The 24872-nt window shown below is 45.4% G+C and overlaps 1 protein-coding gene across 1 annotated transcript in view; it reads right to left on the bottom strand.

The window, feature by feature from the left end:
• The window catches only part of Pla1a (phospholipase A1 member A), a 37672-nt gene extending 16390 nt beyond the window's left edge, over positions 1–21282 (bottom strand). Inside the window, exons 1-2 of the mRNA NM_138882.2 lie at positions 20814–21282; positions 1329–1530 (exon numbers count right to left, since the gene is read on the bottom strand). Of these exons, the coding sequence (NP_620237.1) occupies positions 1329–1530; positions 20814–20886 (275 nt within the window). The 5' untranslated portion in view covers positions 20887–21282. The remainder of the gene's footprint in view (positions 1–1328; positions 1531–20813) is intronic.
• Positions 21283–24872: the final 3590 nt, after the last annotated feature.

The following is a 24872-nucleotide window of genomic DNA, read 5'->3' as shown; positions in this document are numbered from 1 at the left end:
TCTGAGAGGGCCCCTTGTTGCGTGTACAACTCACAACTCATGGCCAATTCCAACCACACCCACCTTCACTCTGCCCCTTTGTGCAAAGCTCTGTAGACTGTCTGCACGCTCCCTCTCTATGCTGCTTGAGAGACAACTCTGTACCTTAGAGTTAAAAATACATGGTCTGAATTCTCCTTTTAAAGTATAGGTTCTGACCTCAAGGAGGCTTTTATTCACATGCCCTTGCATACATTCACAACATGTTTACTGAGTACCTCTGGGCCTAAGGGATAGACTGGGTGATTTCCAAGGTATAAAGACAAGCCCTTGTCCTTCTAAAGTCTACGGTACGAGACTTTTCTAGAAAGATAATGCTGGGAATTTTCCAGAAAGCTTTCTTAATGATGTCGAAAGACATTCCAGCTTCCTTTTGTGGGTCACTGTGAGCATGCTCACGAGGAGACAGGAGTGCACACGGGGCATGTACTCGGGAAAGTGGCCCCTGAGGTTTAATAGAAGGGCTGTCCGATGAACACTCTGACTCCCTCACACTCTGCCTGGGACAGTGGCCAAATTCGTGCTGGGAAAATAATAAAGACCGTAACTAAGGGTACACGTGACTGGGCCTCTGGAGCAGAGAGGGGCCAGATATGAAGTTGTGGGGGCGCCTCTTCAATTGGAACCCCAATTCTATATGCCCTGCCGTCATTCTGGCCCTCTCGTCTCAAAAAACCTTCTCTAGTTTCTGTCTTGTCAGTGGGCTTTGGGGGAAAAGATCTTTGAAGGAAAGGGTGGTGACCGAACTGAACGGTAGGATATCAGAAACCACAGAGCTGTCAGGTTCCTGGGAAATGCTAACCTCAGGGTAAGATGGAGGCCGCATCATAAACAAAAGTTTCTCAAGTCATAAAATCATGGAAAAAAAAGTGAAGGAAAGAAAAGAGGAAATAAAACTTCGGGCAAAAAGTACCTTGTTGTTATCCCCAAGCGACTGCGTAAAACCTGTGACCTCATGGCCCAAATGAATCATGCTGTACGACCACACGCTGGAGATAATGGTGCAGGTTTTTGCCCAAGAACCGGTGAGACTATTCCTCCACCTTCCTTTTTAACCCAGATGTGGAAACTGGAGATGCTCGTCCAGGGTCATAAAGACTGAGCGGAGGCTTAGCGTCCGTGCCAGGAAGAGTGAGGAAGCAGCGTGCACAGGGCTTACACGAGGCTCCCTGAAGGGCATGAGTGGCGATGGGCAGTAAACCCGTGCCTCTTCATCTCCCCATCGACTCCCCATGCACTACGGCCTCTTGAGTTCTTAGCCGAGATCCTACTGGTGGCTGAGCTCTCACCTGAATCCATGAATAATTAGTTTGGTTCCCAGACTGGCATTGAACTCAGAGTTCCGGATGTCACTGTCCTCTTCTACTAGTTGTCCACAGCCGGGGTCCGAGGGGGTAAAGAGGAGAAACTGGACTTTGAGGTTGGTGCCTCTGAGGAGGTTGGCACTCTGGAAGTCAGTGCACTTCGGTTGGGTGGTAGGGGGTACGTTCCCTGGGGGGGAAACAACACAAAACAAGAGCGTTCAGAATGAGGTCAACACCTTTCAGAAGGACGAAGTCCTGCATGGAAGAACTGAGCAGGAGCCCAGAGTCAGCCAGCTCGGGGACCAATCACTCGTTTGTCAAAAGTTGCATCAGTTCTGTAAGCAGAAATCTGTGTGTGATTCTCACGCCTGAGAGTGAAATACGGAGAGGAATAGGAATACTGTTAGGTGGAGGAAGTTAAGGACCGTAGTGTAAATGGCGTGTGGTGGGGCTGAGTGAAGTCAATCTTGACTGGATTTGGAACCTCCTAGGAGACACGCTTTTTGTGTGTGACTGACTTGAAGGTGATTTCAGAGAGGCTTAGCTGAGAAGGGAGGAACCAGCCCGAATGTGGGTAACACCATCCCACAGACCAGGATCCCAGATCGATTAGTGAGGTGAAACAGGGAAGGCCAGATGAGCACCACTGTTCACCTCTCTCTACTTCCTGACTGGATGCAGTGTGACCAAAGCCACCTCGTGCTCCACGGCGGTACCGTCCCACCACAATGCATCGTATCCCTCCTGAGCCCTCAGCCAAATCAAATCCTTGCTCTTCTCTTAAGCTGTGTGTGTCAGTCATGTTCTCACAGTGATGAGAAAAGGAGCTAAGACAAGGGCCGGAGAGATGGCTCAACGGTTAAGAGAACTGACTGCTCTTCCAGAGGTCCTGAGTTCAGTTTGTCCACCTCAGAATGTGACCACATTATGCAAGGGGACTTTGTATAATGATAGTTAAATTACAATGAGACTTTAATACAGGGTTGTTGGTGTTGTTAAGAAAGGAGAAATTTTGACAGAAACAGAGGAAGCATGAGGGGAACTGGCACAAGAAGAAATCGAGGGGAGAAAGCTGGGGCAGGTCCCTCATGAACCTCAGCAGGAACCTACCCTGTTTGACACTGTGGGTAGCCTTCATGACCCACACCTTCTTAAATAAAGCATCTTTCAATGTACTCCTTAGATGCAATATGCTCCAATGTCCCGGATGTTTTTATCCAGAGCCAAAGGACTTTTGACAGCATCGAACAGAAAAGATACAACCTAAAACTTTTCCCTTCCTGAAGGGAACACAGGGCTCTTGTCATCTGAGCTTGTATCCATGAGTCTACCCCTGTGATGAGGAGCTGTGGTCCTTAGCTCCCAGAACTTCTCCCAGGAACAGACTGGAGTACAAACAAGATACATTCTAACCCAAGACATGGCAGCATGGAAGAAGTAATCCTAGAATTACTGCTATGGAACAAAGATCACACAGACCTGTCTTCATGGAGACCCTTTCTCTAGTGATGACAGCACCTTTAGATTCTGCCTTAGCTATATATGCTATCAGAAGTAACTGTGACACACACACACACACACACAGAGAGAGAGAGAGAGAGAGAGAGAGAGAGAGAGAGAGAGAGAGGTGTGGAACTATTGTTAGTGGATCTTGGGAACCCAACCTTAGAGAATCGTCCACATAGCATCATCATGATGCTGAGTCTGGGACCCAGCTTCTAATGTAGTCCTTCCAGATAGCCTTGTCCTTGAAACTCCTGGGACCAAACCTATTCTGAGTGTGGCAACCTTCTCAATCTACACTTTGAACTCCCACAGTAGGTGAGAAAGATGTCTGCCTGTTCTACTTCATTTGCCGTTCGTAGCCTTTGCCATTGGTTCGGTTCCTTTTTTTTTTGAACACTTCCTTCCCACGCTCCACTTTGTTTTTAGTAGTACTGTAGACTGAGCCTAGGGTGGTGTGAGGCAATGGTGTGGCCACTGAGATAGAGTCACAGCCCTAGTATTTTTTAAAGATAGAATCTTCTTACAGGACTCCATCCATATGAGCATCAAATCCATAGGCTTGCTGCCTCAGCTTCCTGAATAACAGGATAAAGACGCACGCCATGACATTACACTTGGCAGAACTAAACCCTCTCAAATGAGCATATGTCCCTTCAGTGAGTGCTATGGCTTGAGTATAACTTGAGCATAATCCCTTCCAAATCCATTATGTCCCCAAGATGGCAATATTGAGAGGTACAGTGTGCCTTCAAGAAATGGAGTCCATCCATGTGTGATGGCACACACACACACATTTGATTGCACTATTTGAGAAGCAGACAGAAGATTTCGATCTTGGGGCCAGACAGGGCTATATAGTAACTTCCAATTTACTATGGGCTAAATAATGAAATCTTATCTCAAGACACAAAGGACTGGGAAGGTAGCTCAGTGGTGGAGCACTTGTAAAAGGTCTGCTCTTGATCTGCAGGACTAGAGGAAAAACACATGAGACCTAATGAGGTCCTTGGCTCACTGGATGTGTGCCCTAGAAGCTCATAGTAGGGCCTCGGACTCTAACTCTTTCTACACCTAACCCAATAATGACATTTTTCTCCAGTACGTGCTTCCTGCTTCTATTCTAACAGTCCATTCAAAGAAAAGATCAATCCAGTGGGGCTGCTTGGTCTTGGATTTGCACTTCCAAAACTTAATAAACTTGAACTAAGTAACAATTCTCTTAAAGTAACTTGCCTCAGGTAACACAGAAAACCCCTCAAAGAATCAAAGTATCAATATCACTCAGACAATATTAAATAAATGTCAAAATTAGAAACCAACCACAAAGTGTGGAGTGGAAATTTCTGGTTTGTTTGGAGACTCAGTTGCGTTACATGATTTTTTGGTTTTTTTTTTTTTCCTTCTGGAAACTGTCTTATGAGAGGATGTTTTTGCTGAAGCAGGCATGTGAGCAGATGTTTTTTTACTGAAGCAGACACATGGGGGGGTATTTTGCTGAGAGCAGACATTTTGTGGCTTTTCAGAAGCTGCCTGGTAGAAGGGCATGTGATACGTTATTGGAATGGACTGTTGAGAGGACGCAGGGTGTTTGGAAAGGGCATAAATAGGGCCCAGCAGATGGTGGATGATGCTCTCGCACTGGTTCACCTTGTCACTCTTTCTGGTCTTCTACCGGCTTTGCTGGTGATGCTGTGGTAAAGGAAGTTAACCTTGCCTTCTTCACCGATCATCATTTGTCATGATTTCGAGTAGAGAAATGCACCAAAGAACTTCTGGTAATGTTCTGGTGACTTCTAGCTGCTGCCGCAGACTCAGTCCAATTGGAAGTGCCATCACTGATTCGTGAATGGTGTTTGCAAGTGAATGGAGCGACTGCTGCTGTTTCCTGTGAACGGAACTGCTGATATCCTGACAATGAAGACTGGAATCGCCCCAAAGAACTATTTCTAAACAGGTCCACATTCCTTTGCCCTATAAACCTTCCTTTTTCATTACCTCTAGTGGGTGGTGGATTAGAAAGGAGGTTAACACATTTAAGGACCCCCTATTAAAGTCGGTTTTGAAAAATATAAGCCTACAAAAATGTATTTTAAAATACATGGGAAGTGTAAAAACTCTCTCAAGCAATGTACTTGTTAAAGAATAATCATAGTGGGGAGTGAAGAATATAAAAACCAAGTGGTGTGAAGATTTGTACAGAGTAGCTAATGCAACACTTACAGTCTCAGTATGACTTATTGGGAGGGCTTCAGACCAAGGCATTGAGTTCCCATGTTAGGAAATGGAAACTCAATACAGCACGTGTGCAACTGGAAGCAAAACAGGCTTGACCAACTAGAAGCAGCCCCTTCACTTCTGACTAAGGACTTTAAGCCCACTTTAACTAACCAAATAGCTTCTTTGCAATGTTTGTCTTTCAAAATGTTTATTTTGAGGCAAGAGTGGTGGTGTGCACCTTTAAGTCCAGCACTTAGGAAGCAGACGCAGGCAGATCTCTGTGAGTTGAAGACCAGCCTGGTCTACAAAGGGAGTTCCAGGACAGCCAGAGGTATACAGTGAGAGAGTGTCTCGAGGAATGGGTTGGGGCGCACAGTCTTAAGTGTAATATTAAGGGAAAAAAAGAAAAGTGTTTGTTTAGAGCCCGTCCTTTTAGGAAAGAATAACACAGCCACTCCAGACAAAACAGAGAAACAGGAAGGTAACAGTTGAAACGAAAGAATTGGGAAGCATGAGCTCTTTACCATATCCTAAGCAACTCAGCCATTGCAGTGTTTAGGCCACTGCAATGGATTAGATTCTTTTCATTCCTCACCTCTGAATGGCAAACAAACCCTGCTGGCTTTGTCATCAGAATCACATCTTCAGAATCCAACCCTTCCTACCTATGTAATCATTAGTTAGGGTTGAGCCTTGGCCATTTCTCAAGTTGACTGCCATAGGTTGTCACTGCTTTTCTGGGTTACACTACACTTGGTCTGATTGCTACACAGAAGCCAAGGTAAAGTTGGTCAGGTCAGGCCGGTCTTCTACGATAAAGCCTTTGGTATTTTAGTCAGAATAGAAGGTGATGTCCTCGGAATGGACTACAGGGCTCTCAAGGATCTTGTCCGGCCTCTTGAGAGCCCTTCCTTGTTGGAGACACAGAGGTCTTTGTGCTCACAGACATGCACTAAGGAGGCAGTGGTTCTTAACCTGTGGGTCGTGAACCCTTTGGGGGTCGAACGACCCCTTTCACAGGGGTCTCCTAAGAGCATCAGAAAACATAGATGTTTGCATTATGATTCATAATGGCAGCAGAATTACAGTTATGAAGTAGCATCAAAAATAATTTTTGGCTGGGGAGGCGGGAATCACGGCAACATGGCTGTAGTAAAGGGTCACAGTATCAGGAAGATTGAGAACCACTGCACTGAGGGAACTTGGACTTTTAAGCACAATGGTTGTTCCTTCAAGGGAAGGAGCACAAAACCTGTTTTTCTCCCAGAAGCATTGGGCAGATGGGCGTTCTAGCCTGGTAGCTTTTGTGTGGTCTTGTATGGCTGGAGACTTTCTGACAGCAGACCCTCCTCCAGATCCACTCTCATAATGTTGGAGGGTTTTTTCCAGTCAATTTATAGGTACTTTAGTGAAAGGAACTTTACAAAGAGTTTTAATGTCTGATCTATGGGCATCTGACTTTGTTTCTCAAAGACATTTAGGTATGCTTTGCTGTTTGTGTGGGATCGAGTTAACCACAAGAATAGTTTTCACCAGACTGTACTGTGTTTAAATTTACCTAAAATAAATCAGTCAGGGTTAGACTCTGGCTACTGAATTGCGTTGTGCTGAACTGCCTTCTCGTCTTCTGAGACTTGTTCCTCATCTGTCCATGAAAGACACAGGGGTCCCTGAAACTGGCACCCAATGTGTGGGGCTTGATCCTAGGAGAAGGAAGGTAAAAAGGTTTTTTCTTTTTCTTTTTCTTTTTTTTTTCTTAAATAGAAGCAGAGGCTAGGAGACTGGTCCTCTTATCCAAGGAGTCACAACCCTAAATGAGAAAGTGAAATAGTGTGAGTTCTTCTCAGTTCTCTAAGGCAGAGCGTGTTATACAGCTATTGAGATATCTGTTAAGATCCAAGGAAGCAAAAATATTTTCAGTAACAACTCCATGACTTTGTACAAGTGACTGTAAAATTCAGTACTGTTTCCTGAACAAGAAACCATTGACAAATGGAAATACATAGGTGCTAATATAAAAAGGAAATATCTCCATGAAACGGGGGATAAAATTCATGTCATTATTTTGCAGTCTGGGCTGTAGTAATGTGCAGTGGGACCACAATGAGGAGGACCTCAGGACACATCTTGGCAGAGAACTGTGGATCCATGCTTTGTCCTGCAGCTGGGATGTGGAAACCAGTCAGGCCAAATGTGGAGCGCTAAATTGCATTTACCCTGTGCCACTGCAGCGTGCTGGGTTCAAGGGAAACATTGATATACCACTCATGGGGTGGGAAAATGCAGCCTAAGATGTGGGAGGCCAAAGCTGGGGTTCCCTAGCTCCTGGGCATCCAGCCAGTGCTGGAAACCATGCAGAGGAGTAGAGAACAGAGGGCCAGGGATTCACAGGCCTGCAACAAGGCTGGGACTGGGATCCTCAGACTCCTAGACATCCAGATCCTGCTGGAAGTCACATAGGAGCTGAGGACAAACCTAGGGTTGGGGAGGGGGAACTCTGGTTTAGCTCATCTGAGATTGTCCTGGTTGTCTAGGAGCACAGAGAGGCCTTCTGCAGGAGAGTTAGGTGGAACAGCTCTGTAGACAAAGGCTTTTTCCATGCTCCCCTTGGTAGTTCTCGATGAAAGAGACAGTCCTTGGCTCCAAACTGTTCATTGTTCATGGTGGAAAATGGGTGCATACCCCCTCCTCAGGGTGGACCTGGAGATTAAATAGTTTTTGCAGGGAGGAATGTCCAGGAAGGAAAACTTATTGGCTAAACTCTCAGGGCTTCTAGATACATCATTTTTTAAAAAATGATTTATTATATATAAGTACACTGTCACTGTCTTCACACACACCAGAAGAGGGCATGAGACCCCATTACAGATGGTTGTGAGCCACCATGTGGTTGCTGGAAATTGAACTCAGGACCTCTGAAAGAGCAGTCAGTGCTCTTAATCGTTGAGCCATCTCTCCGGCCCTAGATACCTTGTTACCATGGAGAACTCTATTCTGATCTACATGACAGTGGTCATGTTCCTATGTAGGTAGTGTGGTATGTAGGGAGTGTGGTCATGTGACAGGAGCAGGTGAAGCTCCTACCGTCCTCTCAGAGGTTCTGGGGCTCCAATCAGTTCAACTCTACCAAGTTTCCTGGCATGATCCCTGCCTCACAGGGACCTGCTGTTCCTACATTTAAGGAGACAGATTTAGACATGTTGCACTTGCCTTAAACATCCCAGATTTATATTCATGTACAGCAAGTATTCATTCTCCTCAATCTGATTTAGAAATGCTGTCTATGTTCCCTCACTTTAAGAGACTACTTGAAAAATTAGGGACATAGTCAACAGGTAAATGATTGGGCCAAATGTCCTATCGTGACAGTCCTTAAAATGCCTGTGATGTTAAATCCTCAAAATACAAATGTGCATCAACAAGGCCATTTGCTTTTGAGTTCTTAAAGAATTTCTGAAAATCTTTCTCTGCCAGTGGCATGCATGCTCCATTTACGGATATGATGTGGGAAATTTTAAGTATGGATATTGTTGTTCCTTGGGGGTATACGAAAATATGTAAAGCTGCCTTAATCCCAGGATAATAGTCGAGTTGGAAATCAAAATATTGTGACAAATGTGATGATCAGGCAGAAAGGAACGGTAACAATAACATCCCTTTTAATTCTTCATGCTTCCTGGAGTGGGCAACAGAGCAATGCTCTCGATACAGAAGAGCCATCGGGCTCCGTACTGTGGGCCTGGAGAACGACTGATCATGGAGTAACTGTGGATTCTCGGGACACTTTCAAACATAAAGTTAGCGAGCTTTGTCCTGAGATTCTTGCTCTCATTAACGGAGCAGTGCAACAGGAAGGTAGCAGATACCCTGGTCGGGCAGCTCAGGGTTGATAGAGCCACCAAAGAGGGGCGATGACACAAACAACACGCAGGGGTTTCTCTGACCGGGGGTCAGCCACGCAACGTCAGTACAGCTGTCAGTTCAGCTCTCATCTCACGCTGCAGAAGCTACTCAAACAACTTCTCAAGGGAGACCCTGCTTGGAATGGAGGAGTAAAGGACCTCAGGAAAATGAATGCAAATTAATTAATTAATTAATTAATTAATTAATTAATATCTAGTAATCTAGTTCTTTGCCTTTGCCCATGAAGTAAAAAGGGAAAGTGTTAGGCTAAGGAATGTTGATCCAAATTTGTGACCCAGACAACAACAAAATATAAACTGGTCTCAAGAGTGTATCCAGTGATTTAGGAGGAACAGGATTTCCTGAATGGCATTAAATTCCTAGCTTTATAGACAAGATGGTTATCAGTGGGTGGATGTCCTGTGTTGACCTTATGCATGGACTACTCCCTTTTAGAGGCATTCTAGACATCGGGGCAGGTGATTCCGGATTAGCCAAGAACAAGAGTCTCCACCCTGGCGGATGTCTAGGGGCCCCCGTGTTCAAGCTGTTAGAGGCCAATGGCATTCTTTAAAAAGTATTAATGTGTTAAATTGAACTGACAGAGATACTTCTTCGGCAAGGCATGCCCCATCTTGTCTCAGGACTTTCATACATTCCGTGGGGAAGAGATACATTACAACAAATGCATGTAACAGTTCTACAGCAACTAACAAGTCATCCAAGAGTTATAAGAAAGTGTAACCCCACCCCACCACCACGAGGGGGTCATTGATCGAGCCTCATCATACAGCTTTTAAAACTATAGTGGGAGGGGTTGGGGATTTAGCTCAGTGGTAGAGCGCTTGCCTAGGAAGCGCAAGGCCCTGGGTTCAGTCCCCAGCTCTGAAAAAAAAAAGAAAAAGAAAAAAAAAAAAAGAACTAAAACTACAGTGGGTTTCTGATGACCCAGTATGGATTGATCAGGTGCCCCTTCACAGGAAAAGTTAACACAGACCCAATTTCTAGATGCAATTGTAACTAAGACATATAGACCCTCCAGTGAGTCCTTGGGATCCCCCTTCCGCATGTCTGTGCACACAAAGACCTCTGTGTCCCCTACACTTACTTTGCACACTCTGTTCCAGCCAGGTGTCCCCTTTGTTCTCCCTCCGGTGAGAAGCCCTTGCTGTTGTTTCTTTCTGGAATGTTCTGCCAGGCATTCCTGTGTTTAATCCCTCCTCCCCATCAAGCCTGCCTCTCAGATGCCATTTTCTCTCCTCCTTTCTACCTCAGCCTCTCATCCCCTCAATCTTTCTTTCTTTTGGGTATTGTTTGTTTGTTTGTTTGTTGTTGTGGGACCGTGATAGGCACCCTGGTTCCCGGTTGAGGTTTAAAACCCTGGTGACGCTGAAAAGGACGATAGGCGTTTCGCTCGACTCCCAGGAAACCAGGCTGGTCACTAACTGCAGCCCTCCATAGATGTGTGACCATCAGTCACGTAAGCCAAGCCCTTTCACAGGTAGAGAACTGTGACCACAGGTCACATAGACGCAAGACAGATCTCCATTATAATGAAGTACCCAAAGGCCAATCACCTTTTCTTCCCAGACACTCTTCCCTGCAAAGGGTATTTAATCTCAGGCCCACTCTGAGAAGTGGGGTATGGTTTTACACATCCACTTTCCACCATAACAATAAATTCCCTAAAACCATGGACTGCCTCTTTTCATCAGGATCTGCTGCGGGGAGCCATAGAGAAGGCCTTCACCTACAGAGCTGCCGCCAAATCTTCTGAAGAAGACCTCCCTGTGCTCCCAGCCTCCACCACCAAGCCTGCAGCCTGCCACCATCAAACCAAGGAATTCCCCAAGGGACCAACCAGAACTCCCCCTTTTTCCCCCTCAGCCTCAGGCTAGATCCAGCCCGTGCGGCCCCACTCTGTTCTCAGCTCTTCTCCAGCATCCCAGCTGCTGCGCCTAGAGAGCCTGAGAACCAGACACCCTGGCCTCTTTGAAGAACAGGGGACCTCAGAGCTAGCTCTGACTGTGTCCCTCGCTCAGACAGACAGCGCTTCCCCACCCACGGAGCGGTGTCCAGCAATTCCCACAGCTCGGCACCAGCCAGGCAGTGGGCATAGAGTAAGGGTGATTAATTTCCCTCATTCTGCCTTCCCAGCGGAGTGGATAGGGGACGGGGGACTTAAACCTAGTTTGTTTTGTTTTTCCTAGACAGGGTCTTTCTGTGTAGCCCTGGCTGTCCTGGGGGCAAGAGAGACCTCAAACTCAAAGATCTGCCTGCCTTCAATCTTTCTTAACCTGATCTTTCTTCCTTGTGTAGAAATCATCATTTTCTAATCCACCCTGCGCGATAGGAGATTCTCAAGCAAGGCAAGGTTTCGTATCCATTTTCTTTATTCTGCTGCTTAGACTAGTACCTACCACACACAAAATGCTCACTCCAAGAGCTGGCTCTCCAAATAATAATAATAATAATAATAATAATAATAATAATAATAATAAACCAGATGTACTTTGATAAGACCGAGTAAGAAAAAAAATGGAGGACATCACCAGTAAAAAGTATCAAGGATTGAAAGGACAAATCAATACAGACACAATTGATTTCTTTTACAAATCATAAAAGGACATATTTATACCCAGCCAGAAATTAAAATTAGAGAATTTTCTATGATTGCATACTTTCTTAGAAAAATATATAGTTTGCTAAAGTTTAGTCAAAAAAATAAAGAAAAAATAGCACACTTAAAGCTACAGTAGAAAGGAATTGAAACAGTAGTTTTCAAACCATCCATCAAAAAAAGAAAGGAAGAAAGAAAGAAAGAAAGAAACCCTAACAGGTTAGACAGACTTACAGTGAGCTTCTACCAACCCTGAACTTCTCAGTTTTACACATTACCACAGAAAACAGAAAACAGGAAACAATACCAACTCATTCTATAAGAATAATTAAGATAGGGGCTGAGGATTTAGCTCAGTGGTAGAGCGCTTACCTAGGAAGCGCAAGGCCCTGGGTTCGGTCCCCAGCTCCGAAAAAAAGAACCAAAAAAAAAAAAAAAAAAAAGAATAATTAAGATAGAGAATCTAGGTAAAATATCAGCAAATCAAAACCCATCAAGGATAACAAGAACAAGGGCCCCAAAATATATCATGGTCAACCAGGGTTTAATCCACGAAATAAAGGGTTTGTTTGTATGATTGGTAATATTGACATATAAATAACAAGCTCTTCTCAATTTTTGCAGCTCCAACTAAAATGGAGAACCAACCTGTTCTCCAGGGTGTGGTGGCACATGCCTGTAATTTCTGTACTCTGGAGGCTGAGGCAGGAGGATTGTAAATCTAGGCAATCTTGAATTACACAGAGAGATCCTGCCTCCAAAAAAAAAAATAATAATAACAAAAAGAAGGAGGAGGAGGAAGAGGAGGAGGAGGAGGAGAAGGAAGAGGAGGAGAAGGAGGAGGAAGAAGAGGAGGAGGAGAAGGAGGAGGAGGAAACGGAGGAGAAGAAAGGGTTATCTGTGTTGCCGTCTTTTTTCTTTTTTTTTTTAAAGATTTATTTATTTTATGTGAGCACACTATCTCTATCTTCAGACACACTAGAAGTAGGCATCGGATCCCATTACACATGGTTGTGAGCCACCATATGGATGCTGGGAATTGAACTCAGGACCTCTGGAACTCAGTGCTCTGAACCGCTGAGCCATCTCTCCAGCCCATGTTGTCGCCTTTGTTAAATATTATTCTGGAGGTCCAGATCCTTGCTAGAGAAACAAGACAATAAAGTGAAAATAAATTGTAGAATTTGACAGGAGAGAGGGGGAAATGCCAGTATTTACAGGTGATAACTTGTTGATCATGGGCTGGAGAGACAGTTCAGTGGTTAAGAGCATTCACTACCTTTCCAGAGAGTTTGACTTGGTTCCCAGCGCCCACATTGGACATCTGCAATTCCAACTCCCGGAAACCTGATGTCCTCTCCTGGCCTCTGTGGGCACCTGTGCATATAACACACACACACACACACACACACACACACACACACACACACACACACACACAACTGTCAGTCATTTAAGAGTATAAAACCTGGCTCAGTGAACCATGCTCTGAGGCTCCCCATTCACTCAGGCATTTCATGAACCAAACATCAAGGACAGACGGGCATCAGTCCCTTCCGATGGGAAGAGAAAAAGACAGGCCCTTGCTGCCAGAGTCTGCAGAGACCTTCTGCATCGAGTGTATCATTTGCTGCTTGGGCTTTTCAATTGATTGAGGTGTGTACATTTTCCTTTTAGGTTGCTTGTGTGAGAGTTAGACTAATACTTCACATACTGTTTATAGTACTGGTCTCTCTAGGGCTGGCCAGAGGACTTAGCAGGTGAGGGTACCTGCTGTTCAGTCTGGTGACCTGAGTTCAATCTTCAGACTCCAGAGGTGAAAGAAGAAGAAGAAGAAGAAGAAGAAGAAGAAGAAGGAGGAGGAGGAGGAGGAGGAGGAGGAGGAGGAGGAGGAGGAGGAGGAGGAGGAGGAGGAGGAGAAGAAGAAGAAGAAGAAGAAGAAGAAGAAGAAGAAGAAGAAGAAGAAGAAGAAGAAGAAGAAGAAGAAGAAGAAGAAGAAGAAGAAGAAGAAGAAGAAGCCACCAGATCTACAAGGGCAAACCCCTTCCACACATTATATACACATACACAACAACGACGACAGTAATAATATACGTTTAAAATCCCCTATTCCCTGGACTAACCTCTGTCTGAGCATGAAGTGATCTTTGTTCTATTTTTGGTTTCAGTTTCCAGTTAGGTTTTTTTTTCCTATATACATTCTTGTCATTGTGCCTATTTTTACTCTGTAACATTTTTTTAATTTTCATTTTTTTATTCTTTGTATTTTCAATTTCAATTTTCCAATTAGGTTTTTTTTTCTATATCCATTCTTATTATGTTCACTTTCATTTTGTAATATCGTCTGCCTTTTTTTAACCCTTGGTATCAGCGGTGTATTTTAAGATCTATAGAGAGAATTTTTTAAAAGTTTGTCTCATTTGCAATTGAAAAAACATAATCATGAAAAGGAAAAAGGAACCAATACGGCATATCTTCCACAGCATTTCAAAATACAAATGTGTTGGAGCTGTGTATGTTTGTCTGTGTGTGTAGTTTGGAGGCAAAATGAAATGTGTGCTTAGTGAGTGCAAACCCCTGGCTTGGTTCCTTGCATCAATACACACACACACAGACACACACACACACAGACACACACACAAACAGATACACACACACAGACACATGCACACACAGACAGACAGACACACACAGACACACACACAGACACATACACAGAAACATAGAGACAGACACACAGACACACACAACACACAGAGAGACACACAGACACAACACAGACACACAAACAGAAACACAACACACACAGAAACACACAGCACACAACACACAAGCACACACACACAGACACACACACAGAGACACACAGACACACAGAGAGACACAGACACACAACACAGACACACAAACAGAAACACAACACACACACAGAAACACACAGCACACAACACACAGGCACACACACACAGACACACAGAGACACACACACACAGAGACACAGAGACACACAGAGAGACACACAGACACACAACACAGACACACAAACAGAAACACAACACACACACAGAAACACAGAGCACACACACAAACACACAGCACACAGACACACACACAAGCTTGAGGCAGTAGCTCAGCAGAACACTCCGTGGGTTCTATGCGAATATGTGCAACCCTGGGTTTAATGCATGGCACCACCAAGAAACAAAAGCAAATCCCAAAGGGAGCAGTGCTCATCTTACATAGTCATGATTCTCAGAAGAAAGAGGGTGGCACCGGATGTGGTGGCCTACTGACTTATGGGGCAGAAACAGAAGGATCAAAGCAAGTTCAAGGCTAGCCTGATCCACACACATGGCAAGTCCATCCAACCAGGGCTCATATGTCTCAAAACACAGTAAGACAATGAGAGGAAAAATATTATAGAGGTAATTATCAGAGCTAAAGGAGTTTGCATACTCAGATCAAAAGCTCTTAGAGTGAAAAGCAAGAATTAAAGAAATCTATGATAGGGATCACTCTGGCATAGATTATACTATGTGTATATATATATATGTATATATATATATATATATATATGACTATGTGTTACATAGTTATACTGTGTAATACAATACTCCAGAGTATTAGCGGGAAAAGAAAGGAGATTTTATATGCTGTAGGTGGGTTATAACATGGGTAAGGGACCTTGGAGGACAATTTGATATTAAAGACACAAGGCCACTGAACCAGGATGCAGTGGCTCCATTCTCAGAAGTCAGTCTTACATGTGTCCCACTGTGGCAATGTGCATGACAGAAAAACATGTGGGGATGATCCAGCTGTGTTTCAGTGGACAGAAATGAAGAAGTAGTGTGTGTGCTTGTAATTTCATAGCCAGCAATGTTTAATAGATCAAAGAGGATCTGAAGCAAAAAGAACCTCGTGTTTGTCCATTTGCTCGGATGGTTAGAAGGTTGGTAAAAGGCTGTCATATTTTTTTTGTGTAAATTGTCTTACATCCTTATTTTATAATTTTATTACATTCACATTTAAAAAAGCAAAGAATAAATGGAAGGAAGCCTGGGAAGAAAGCTCTGTGTCTGGTTGTCCGTAAACAGTGTTCCCCCATCTATCTATCACAGTTTTACATGAATTTTATGTAAAAATTTTAAATATTTTCTAACTTTTGTCCTTTCTTGAATGATTTGTTATTATTTTATATGTATGTGTGAGTGCTTACATGTCTATGTGGCACTTGCATTCCCAGAGCCCAAAGAGTCCAGAAAAGGTTGCTGTATGCCTTAAAATTGGAACTATAAGCACTTGTGAACCACCATATAGGTACTGGGAACTCAGCCATGGTCCTTTGCAAGAGCAGCCAGTGTGTATAACCACTGAGCCATCTGTCCAGCCCTTTCTATGATGTAAAAAGTTAATAATTCAAAACAGTGCAAAGGGGGTGCAGGCAGTAATATATAATCTATCAATATAGAAAATGCCTGCTTGTCCTTTCAGAATAAAATTTAAAAATCTCAAATTTATCTCTCCACACACCCCCTCCCCAGAGGCAATGTCTGCACACGTTTTGTTACTTTTTTTTCTACCTTCCGAGAAAAGTTTAATCTGAGCAGGCATAGAGCATATATTTATATGGTTTTGTAGTGGAAAATACCTAGAATTTAACCAAAGAGAGGAAAAAAAAAATCTATTCTGCAAACTTAAAAGCACTAGGCCTTGAAGAATATGTCAACCAACTCAGAACTCAAGACTCTTCAGAGAAAAGAGAAGTGGCTGATGGGAAGAAAGACCTTAGACGCCATTCCAGGATACTCTTGTAAGAAGAAATGGAAGGTGGTAGAGGAGCTCTAGATAATGGGGCCCAAATTCCCTGGTAATGAAGAACCGGTCCTCGGGCTTCTTGATTCTGGTGTAGTCTTTCTCTGAAGTGATTAACTCTGACAAAGCCATTAGGCTTTGGGGACCAAAAAATTCTCTTTTAAGCAGACCCAGAGTTCCGGGCACACGAAGGGCTTTATGAAGGAAGACAAATGAACCTGGAATTCAATCGTGCAACCAGAGACGGTGTCCGACTCTCGTTCAGGGGAAGAGGGGTTGACATCCGACGGTTCTCTGCCCACGACGTTCCTCTGGGGCTGCACCTCAGTTCTCCTCTTGGGAAAACAAGAGTTCTAGGCCATGATAAAGGGAACGTGGGAAGTTGAGAGACAACAGCTCTGGCAGGTGACAAGGACGGAAGTCAAGTGACATAATTCCTGAACGTGGAGGAGAGCCACTCTGTCTTCTTCCTTCTCAAGTTCACACAGAGCTCCTCCGGTCAGGCACGCAGAACGGAAGCTGCCTTGAGCGGAATTCCGATCACCTTGCTGTACACAGCCCCGCCCCTGCTCCAGCCCCCTTGACTCTGGCTAGTTGGAGAGTTTCAGATCCCAAACGTGCTGCTGTCTCAGTCGTCGCCCTCTAGAGTCCACTGGAGGATCTCCTTAGCTAAAGCAAGGAGGTGTACTCCATTCCAAATGGTGGATGGATGCCCCTCAAAGCTGGCAACCAGCCAGTTCTTGGGGTGAGTGGATTTCAAGAACACTCCCGTGACCTTGCTCTTCATCTTCGCTATACCAAGAGGAAATGATGTAAGAGCGAAGACATAATTTTGCCCTCCCTGGGATCATACTCTGGTAAGGAATGACCAAGCCACCGTTCATGAGTCACTGCACTAACGTGGGCCCAAAATAAAGGCCAAGAGTGAGAGTCTGATGCTGAAAAGGCTCTTGTCCAAGAGAAGAGGGGAGCTTGGTAGATTAGATGGGGCTCAGTACAGTCAAAAGTGAGAATACCTCACCCTCATTCCGGATGCTCTACCTGGAATCCTGTCTGTTTAGAAGCCAAGAAAAGGGTTATTGTCCCAAGACCACCAAATCTTTCTTTTGGGTTAAGGCGAATGAATATTTATTTTGGTCTAGATTAATCCACAGGTCTCACACAAGCTAGGGAAGAGCTAATCACCACAGGGAGGATTCCACGCAGGGCCCGAATATATATTTATATTTATAAAATAAATATAAAAATAAATAAATATTTATATTTATAAAAATATTCTACACATATGAAATGTTCGTAGTAGGGTCACACTATATCTTCTGAGCTACACTTTTATACAGTTTCATGCCTCCTTGCTGTTTAAATCTTAGAAATTGTGGCTTTCACTTTATTTGGTTGTTCATCTTTGTAGCATACGCAGTAGGAAGGATGAGGTAAATGTTGGCTGTCCAAGTGCAGAGCTTGCAGAAGATGCCTGTGTTCCAAGTCGTGGGCTCCCTCCCTCATGGTTTTGCTTTGAGGACACTGCAGACTGGGAGAAAGGTGGGGACTCCCACCATAGCTAGGCTCCTGCCAGACATGCAGGAGAGGTATCACCTGAGCTGGCTGTTGAGAGGTGGGTACCTCAGGCCATCCTGAGGTACTATCACCTGAGCTGGCTGTTGAGAGGTGGGTACTTCAGGCCATCCTGGCTGCTTCTCCTCAGTTTTCCCAGCCTAACTTGGGCTGGGCAGGCCTTGAGCTTTCTAACACTCTGACAAACCTTCTGCCTCCCCACTGAACACTGTGGTCTGTGGTTCACCTTGTCAGCAGTAACTAATGAAGGGCCCCCCAGAGATCCTTTTGGGAGGGATAGGGTACTCTTTTGGGGCCTGGATCATTTAGCTAGACTAGATAAATGTCAGGAAATGAAAGTGAGGCCCACGCCCAGCTGTTTCCCCCTAAGCAGTCAAAGCTCCAGGTTCTAAGGGTTCAGGGATAAGATGCCAGCCACAGCTACTCTCAAAGACTCAAAGGTTTCTCAGAAAAAGAAGAAATAAACACAAGACTTTCAGGGAAGTCAGAGTATGAGTGTGAGGGCCTGTGGTGCTGAGAGAAAAACCTGTAAAGCCGTCTGACTGAGAAAACACTCAGGGACTTAAGGTGGCTTTTCACCCAGCTCGATGACCTGGGTTGGATCCCTGAGATCTGCAAGGCTGGGAGAGAGAACCAATGTGCACGATGTCAGCCCAATAAATTGTCCTCCGACGTGCACCTCTCTCTCTCTCTCTCTCTCTCTCTCTCTCTCTCTATATATATATATATATATATATATATATATATATATATATATATATATATATGTTTAAAGAAAGAAAACACCTGAGACCATCACCTGGACTGTCATGAAGAATTGTGCAGGTGCCCAGTCAAGACAGCAAGGTGGGCGACAGAGGGACCGTCTTAGTGGAGAGTCACATTGGTACCCTCCTCTGTTCATGACTCTTGCTCATGAGCTCTTTCTTCCCTTTGCTTCGGGCCCCGTGTGCTTTAAGCCCTTCTTCTCTCATCTTCCTCTGGGTGACCGTACAGGAACTACGGCTTTCTTTTTCTATCTCTCCTAACCTACCGGCTTTCCCAAATCGCCCACTTTAAAGAGCAGGAAGTGTTAACCCAGTACACACTGTCCTTGTTGGCAGCAGTAACTTAGTTAAGGCGGAAAGGTCAGGGAGTTTCCGGGAAATAGAAAACCTTGAGCCTGTCAGGTCTGTCTGAAGGAAGATGTCAGCAGACAAAGGCAAGCCGGTAGGGTAAGGGCTCTGAAGACATTGCTAGCAAGCGCTGCCTTCCTCTGCACGGACATCTGGAATCCACCCACGTTGTGAACTGACGTAACCGCAACCCGATAACCTGGCTCGAGGCTTCTGATCTCCTTCTGTCTTATCTAGGACCACAAGCTTGCTACCAGGTAAGGTTGCAAAGAAAGTCTGGGGACAGTTCTCTTCCAGTCTTCCCACCCTGAAATTTCAATTTGGACCTGCCAGTGAACACCTCCGGCCCCTCAGCAGGGAGAGAGTAGCTCTGAAGCAGCGAAGGAGCCTACTGGACTGCCTCTCCCAACAGAGCACGCGCTCGCACCCTTACCAGCTGGTACGCCACCCACAGCTCTCCTAGGAGCATCTGGGATACATCCTATCTTTTTCCTATCTTTTTCCTAAAGTGGCTGGTGACAATTCTGTCCCCCTTCCTCCCATCAACTATTCACTAATAATAAAATCACCCGAATATAAGCGACTGTCACAGGTCCGAGTGTACACACACTGCCTGCAGTCCTTTACAGCATCCCAGTTTGGTAAGAATAATCTCCAAGGATGGATTAAGGAAAGTCACTTCCGGATGCTCCAGTGACGCAATCGGTTAGTGTGTGGTACTTAAAGAAGTCACTTCTTCAAAGCCCTGCAGCTAAGACACGAAGACAGATCGATAAACTCACACCGTGTCTTGTAGACTCATCGTCTACTCCCTCAGTTCATTGCCTTGCTGCCTACGGGGCAGCAGTACGGTACCATTCACCGAGCATGCCCTAAATACAGAGCGATAGACTGGAGCCCCAAACTCTCCCCTTTATAGAAACAAACAACTGAGGGAGATAAAAACCCACAGGAAGCGGAGGAAAAGCTGCCTCGGCTGTAAGGAGAGAATAGATCCCTGTGATCTGGACTTTGTACCAGGGAAGGCATGCCGAGCAGGCAGTGAATTGCTGCAAGCAGGAAAGACCCCTCACAAGAGGAGAAGGATAGAAACAGCCCCAACCTCTGAGCAACTCCCAGTGGACGTTCAGCAGCTGAGAAACACCTTAGAAAAGACAGAGAAGCAGTCTGTTGTTGGGAGGTGGCCAGAGGAGACTCGTGCTGCTCCCTGTGTGTGCAGGCGAGTGTGGTGTGCATGTGCATGTGTGTCTACATGCATATGTGAATATATGTGTGTAAGAGTGTGTGTGTGTGTGTGTGTGTGTGTGTGTCCCACACATGACAAAATTGTTCTTAACGTTTTCCAAAAGTTAATTTGGCAAACTTAAATTAGCTACATCTTGAAACAGTGGCCATCCATCGGGAGGATGGAAATAAGTATTGAGAGTTACTCGAAGGTTATTTTGTTAAAGTCACCTTGGCTTGTACAAGGTGAAAAGGGTTGTAAGTCGAATTTTAGACAAATGAGTCAGGAGATGGGGGAAGTTCAGTTTTGGTGCCCTGAGAAGAAGGCACTGGTCTCACCATTAATTCCCATTTTGGTAAGAGGGTTTTCCCCCCTTTCTTTTAAAATTACCGCCAGAGAGATAGAGAACTTTTAGGGGACCTTCCAAAGTCAGGCTATGTAAGAGCACAGTTTAAGAAAAAAGATTCCACCCAAGGCTCAAACCCTTGACTTACCTGATCTTCCAATGCTGAGCCATAAAAGTGATCCCCACAACCAGAAGCATGTCCCCCAGAGGCCAGGACACATCGCTGGGCTGGAGTCTTGGAGCCAGAATGAAGGGGAAAGCTTGGGATGTCACATAGCCCAGCCTCCCATCAAACACACTACGCCCACTTGGGACTTAGTAATCAGTAACTGGCTCCACGGCTTGTAAAATAAATAAATAAACAAATAAACCTTCCTATTTGTTTAACCTCTGGAGTTTCCAGTTTCTTCTTCTCAATGAAAATGAACGCGCTTCCCACATTTTTTTTTTTTTTTGAAAGCAGGGAACATTGAAACAAACTGTTCTTCCTCTCTGCGCCAAACAAGGATCAGGAAATGACTTTCCACAGCTACATTTCCCATTATGAAATGTCAGTGATGGCCAAGGCTGCCTTTCATCTCCCCGTGGTTACAAAACTCTCACCGTAATGGAATTTCTGTGGACATGTTTGTCCCAGGATACTGAGCAGCTGGAGGCTGGAAACCTCTTTCACTTTTGGATCCCCCGGGAGCCTCACCCAGTGAGCAGCCAGTGACAAACGGTCATGTACGTTTACGGGACAGAGTAAAAGGAGATCCAATTGGTTTCTGCCTTCCACAGCCTCTTGGGTTAGAAAGTCAAGTCCCGCACAGGAGAAAAGACATCTCGCTGCCTGGGTTCATAGGTAGAGACAAGAGTGGAAGCGGTGAATGACATGGGGACAGAGTTAACGGAAGTGGTCTAGCCTGAGTTTGGAGCTGGAAAGTCTGTCCTCTCCTGCGGCCCCCTTACTCCAGGGGTGTGTGAAATCACCCAATGTGATATTTTTGCTGGTTAGGGCAGGGTAGGGCAGGGCAGGGTAGGGAGGGCCCCTCCCAGACCAGTGCTCCTGCAACAGAAGCACACGGGTTCAAGGCAGAGAGTCGACAGCAGGCAAGCGCCATCTTTTCTCAACAGTAGCTTCGTAAGGAGGTGCTGTTAACACACCACATGCTTTGCAGCCCTGTCAGGGCACATCAAGAAGCTTACAATGGTGATGCTGGGTAGGGGTTTAGAGTAGACCCAGAACACAGCCTCCGAACCACTGCCCTGGAAGTACGCATGGAGCAGCCTAGGCAATTGGTGAGTACCTGGGTTCAGTGAGAGACCTTGTCTCAAAAGATAGTGGAAGTCAGCAGACATGGAGCTCTGCCACACAGACGCATGCGCAGGCGAGCGCACGTGCAAGCGCGCCCGCGCGCACGCACACACACACACACACACACACACACATACACACACACGTTTTAAAATTTGAAATGTATGAAAATTTATGGTGACGAATGAATCTCTTTTTTTTTTTTTTTTTTTTTGGTTCTTTTTTTCGGAGCTGGGGACCGAACCCAGGGCCTTGTGCTTCCTAGGCAAGCGCTCTGCCACTGAGCCAAATCCCCAACCCCAACGAATGAATCTCTTACCCACTTTTGCCACCTACTTCCAGTTCCCAGAGCCTGTGGAAGGCCTCACAGTTACCATTTTCATATTGATTTTTATTGTAAATAGAGTCTTCCCTCATACAATTGAAGGACCCTAGGGGCTTTCGCCAGCCTTACACCCACCCGACTGAGGTCAAGGCTAGGCAAGTTCCATTCTCCACCCACAGGAACATTCTTGAGTACAAAATTCTCAGAATGTCCTGACTGATGCTTGCTAGCCAATACATTTAAAGGTTAATATGCTTAGCCAATAAGTTTGAACTGTAACCTTGCTGATGGAACCTGTGCCCCTAAAAAGTATAAAACCTCTTGTAATAGCCATTTGGGGTCGCCTTCTAGTCACACGCCTTGAGGGACTAATTGAAGGTCGACCCTGAGGAGCCGAAAATAAACTTCTTGCTTTTGCATCGATCTGTGTCTCACGCAGGGGCTTCTTGAAGTAAGTACCACTGACCAACGGTCAGGGTCTTACACAATAATTTCTGACCACAGTTTTTCCTCCCTCCACTCCCCCCAGCTCCTCCCCACCTGCTCTCTCCCTGGGATCTACACACACCCCCCAACCCCCACCCACCCTGCCCCCAACCCTGTCTCTTTCCTTTTCAGAAGACCTCCAAGAGCCGACAGCCAAATCGAACAAAGCAAGATAACAATAAAACAAGGCCAAAACCCTCATATTAAGACTGGACAAAACGACCCAGTAGAAGGGAAAGAGGTTCAACGGCAGGCAATGAGTCAGAGATACATATGCTCCAACAGTTAGGAGTTTCACAAAAGCACCAAGGTAACAGCCATACCATACACACAGAGGACCTGGTGCTGACCCAGGCAGGCCCCATGCTTAGTGCTTCTGTCCCTTAAGCCCTGCCTAGTTGATTCAGTGGGTACTGAGCCCGGCATGGCCTTGGTTCATACCCCTGGGGCAGGGCCAGCAGACTGCATGATAATGCACAGGTCTGGGTAGGCGAAGGTGTGGCCAATGTCTTAGCAAAATGGTAAATGCTGGGTCCTTCAGGACAGTCGTTAAGGCTATGGAAAGAACTCTAAAATCATGGGTTCAAAATATATATATGTACATATATATATAATTTCTCAACTATGCAAAATATAAGGATACAATATGAATTGTGAGAGGCTTCACGAATCTAAAGGAACAGAGGTAGCTACACTATGAGCTAGCTTGTCAGAAAGATACAAAGGCATGATTCCTGTGTGCAAGGTCAGCCTGGGACACAGGGAGTCCAGGCCCAGGTGTGGTAGAAATGGTGATTTCAGGATGGGAACCTACCCAGCTAGCTCAGCATCTGTGCCTAACATAGGCAGGCAGATCGCCGAGTTCTTTTGCAATCTTAAAAGAAAACGTGTTCTTGCTATCTTCAAAGAACCTTAAGGCTGGATCACAAGTTGCTGATCCATGAGGCAATTAAAAGGGAACCCGGAGCAAATGACTGGATTAATATGTAAAATAAAAGGCTGGGCTTATGATCTGCAGGAGATGAGCTATCCAGAGAATTGTTTAGAATAGAGAGGAAGAACTATTTGGAGAACTGTCTCGGCAGATTGTAGGGGGTGGGGGAGCTGTCTAGAAGTCTCCAGAGAAAGCAGATCAGAGAAAGAAAACAGATCAGAGAGAAAACAGGCTAGACAGCTGTCTCCCGCAGAACATAGGCCATCAGCTTGGACCCACGATTTGCCTTCAAGTCATTTGTTTTTGATGCTCCCAGACATCCTTTTTCTCAGAGCTCCTCCCCAAGCCTAGACTGGTTCTTGGCAAGTGGGCCATGCTCTCCTGGTGTCCTCTATCCCTTCTGACTCCTACAGTCTTCCCTCCCTCTCTTCCCTGGGATTCCCAGATCTCCGAGGGGAGGGACACGATGGCGATCTCCAATTTAGACTTCCTCTCTGCCTGATGTCTGGCTGATCTCTGCATCTGCTCCCATCTTCTGCCAGAGGAAGCCTCTCTGATGGCAACTGGACAAGGCACTGATCTGTGAGTGTAGGAGAATACCATTAGCAATCATTTCATTGTTTGTGGTTTTGTTTGGCCTGTTGTGTTTGGTTCTACCCTGGGTCTCTGGGCTGTCCCGTGTTGTTTCTCACATATCCAGGCAGTGTAGGGCATGGGCTCTCGTGGCATGGTCCTCAAGTTAAACTAAATGTCAGTTGGCCACTCCCACAAGCTCTGCACCACCATTTCGCCAGCCCAATTTCCGGGTAGAACACACTGTAGGCCGAAGGTTTTGTGGCCAGGTTGGTGTCTTGGTTTCCCTTTCCATAGCTTTCAAAGTACCTGCTCACACCAGAGAGATTAGAACATAGGGTAAAGTTTCCATGCCAGCCACGGCTCAACCTCTCTATGTTCAATGAGCTGTGTGGACGTTGCTCTAAGCAATGTGTACACACGCATGCACACACCCTGTCAGTTTTCAGAGAGGGCCTTCTGTCCTACCATCTACCTGGATTATTTAGGGTTCTCCATGGACCCCTTCTCCATGGACTCAACATAATGCAGCCCAGTCCCACCCCTGAAGCTGAAAGACCCCCGGAGCGGGAAGACCCTCACTCAAGTCTCG

Source organism: Rattus norvegicus, chromosome 11 (assembly GCF_021556685.1).
Source record: "Rattus norvegicus strain SHRSP/BbbUtx chromosome 11, alternate assembly SHRSP_T2T, whole genome shotgun sequence".
Taxonomy (NCBI): Eukaryota; Metazoa; Chordata; class Mammalia; order Rodentia; family Muridae; genus Rattus; species Rattus norvegicus.
This window is presented reverse-complemented; position numbering and strand designations above follow the sequence as displayed.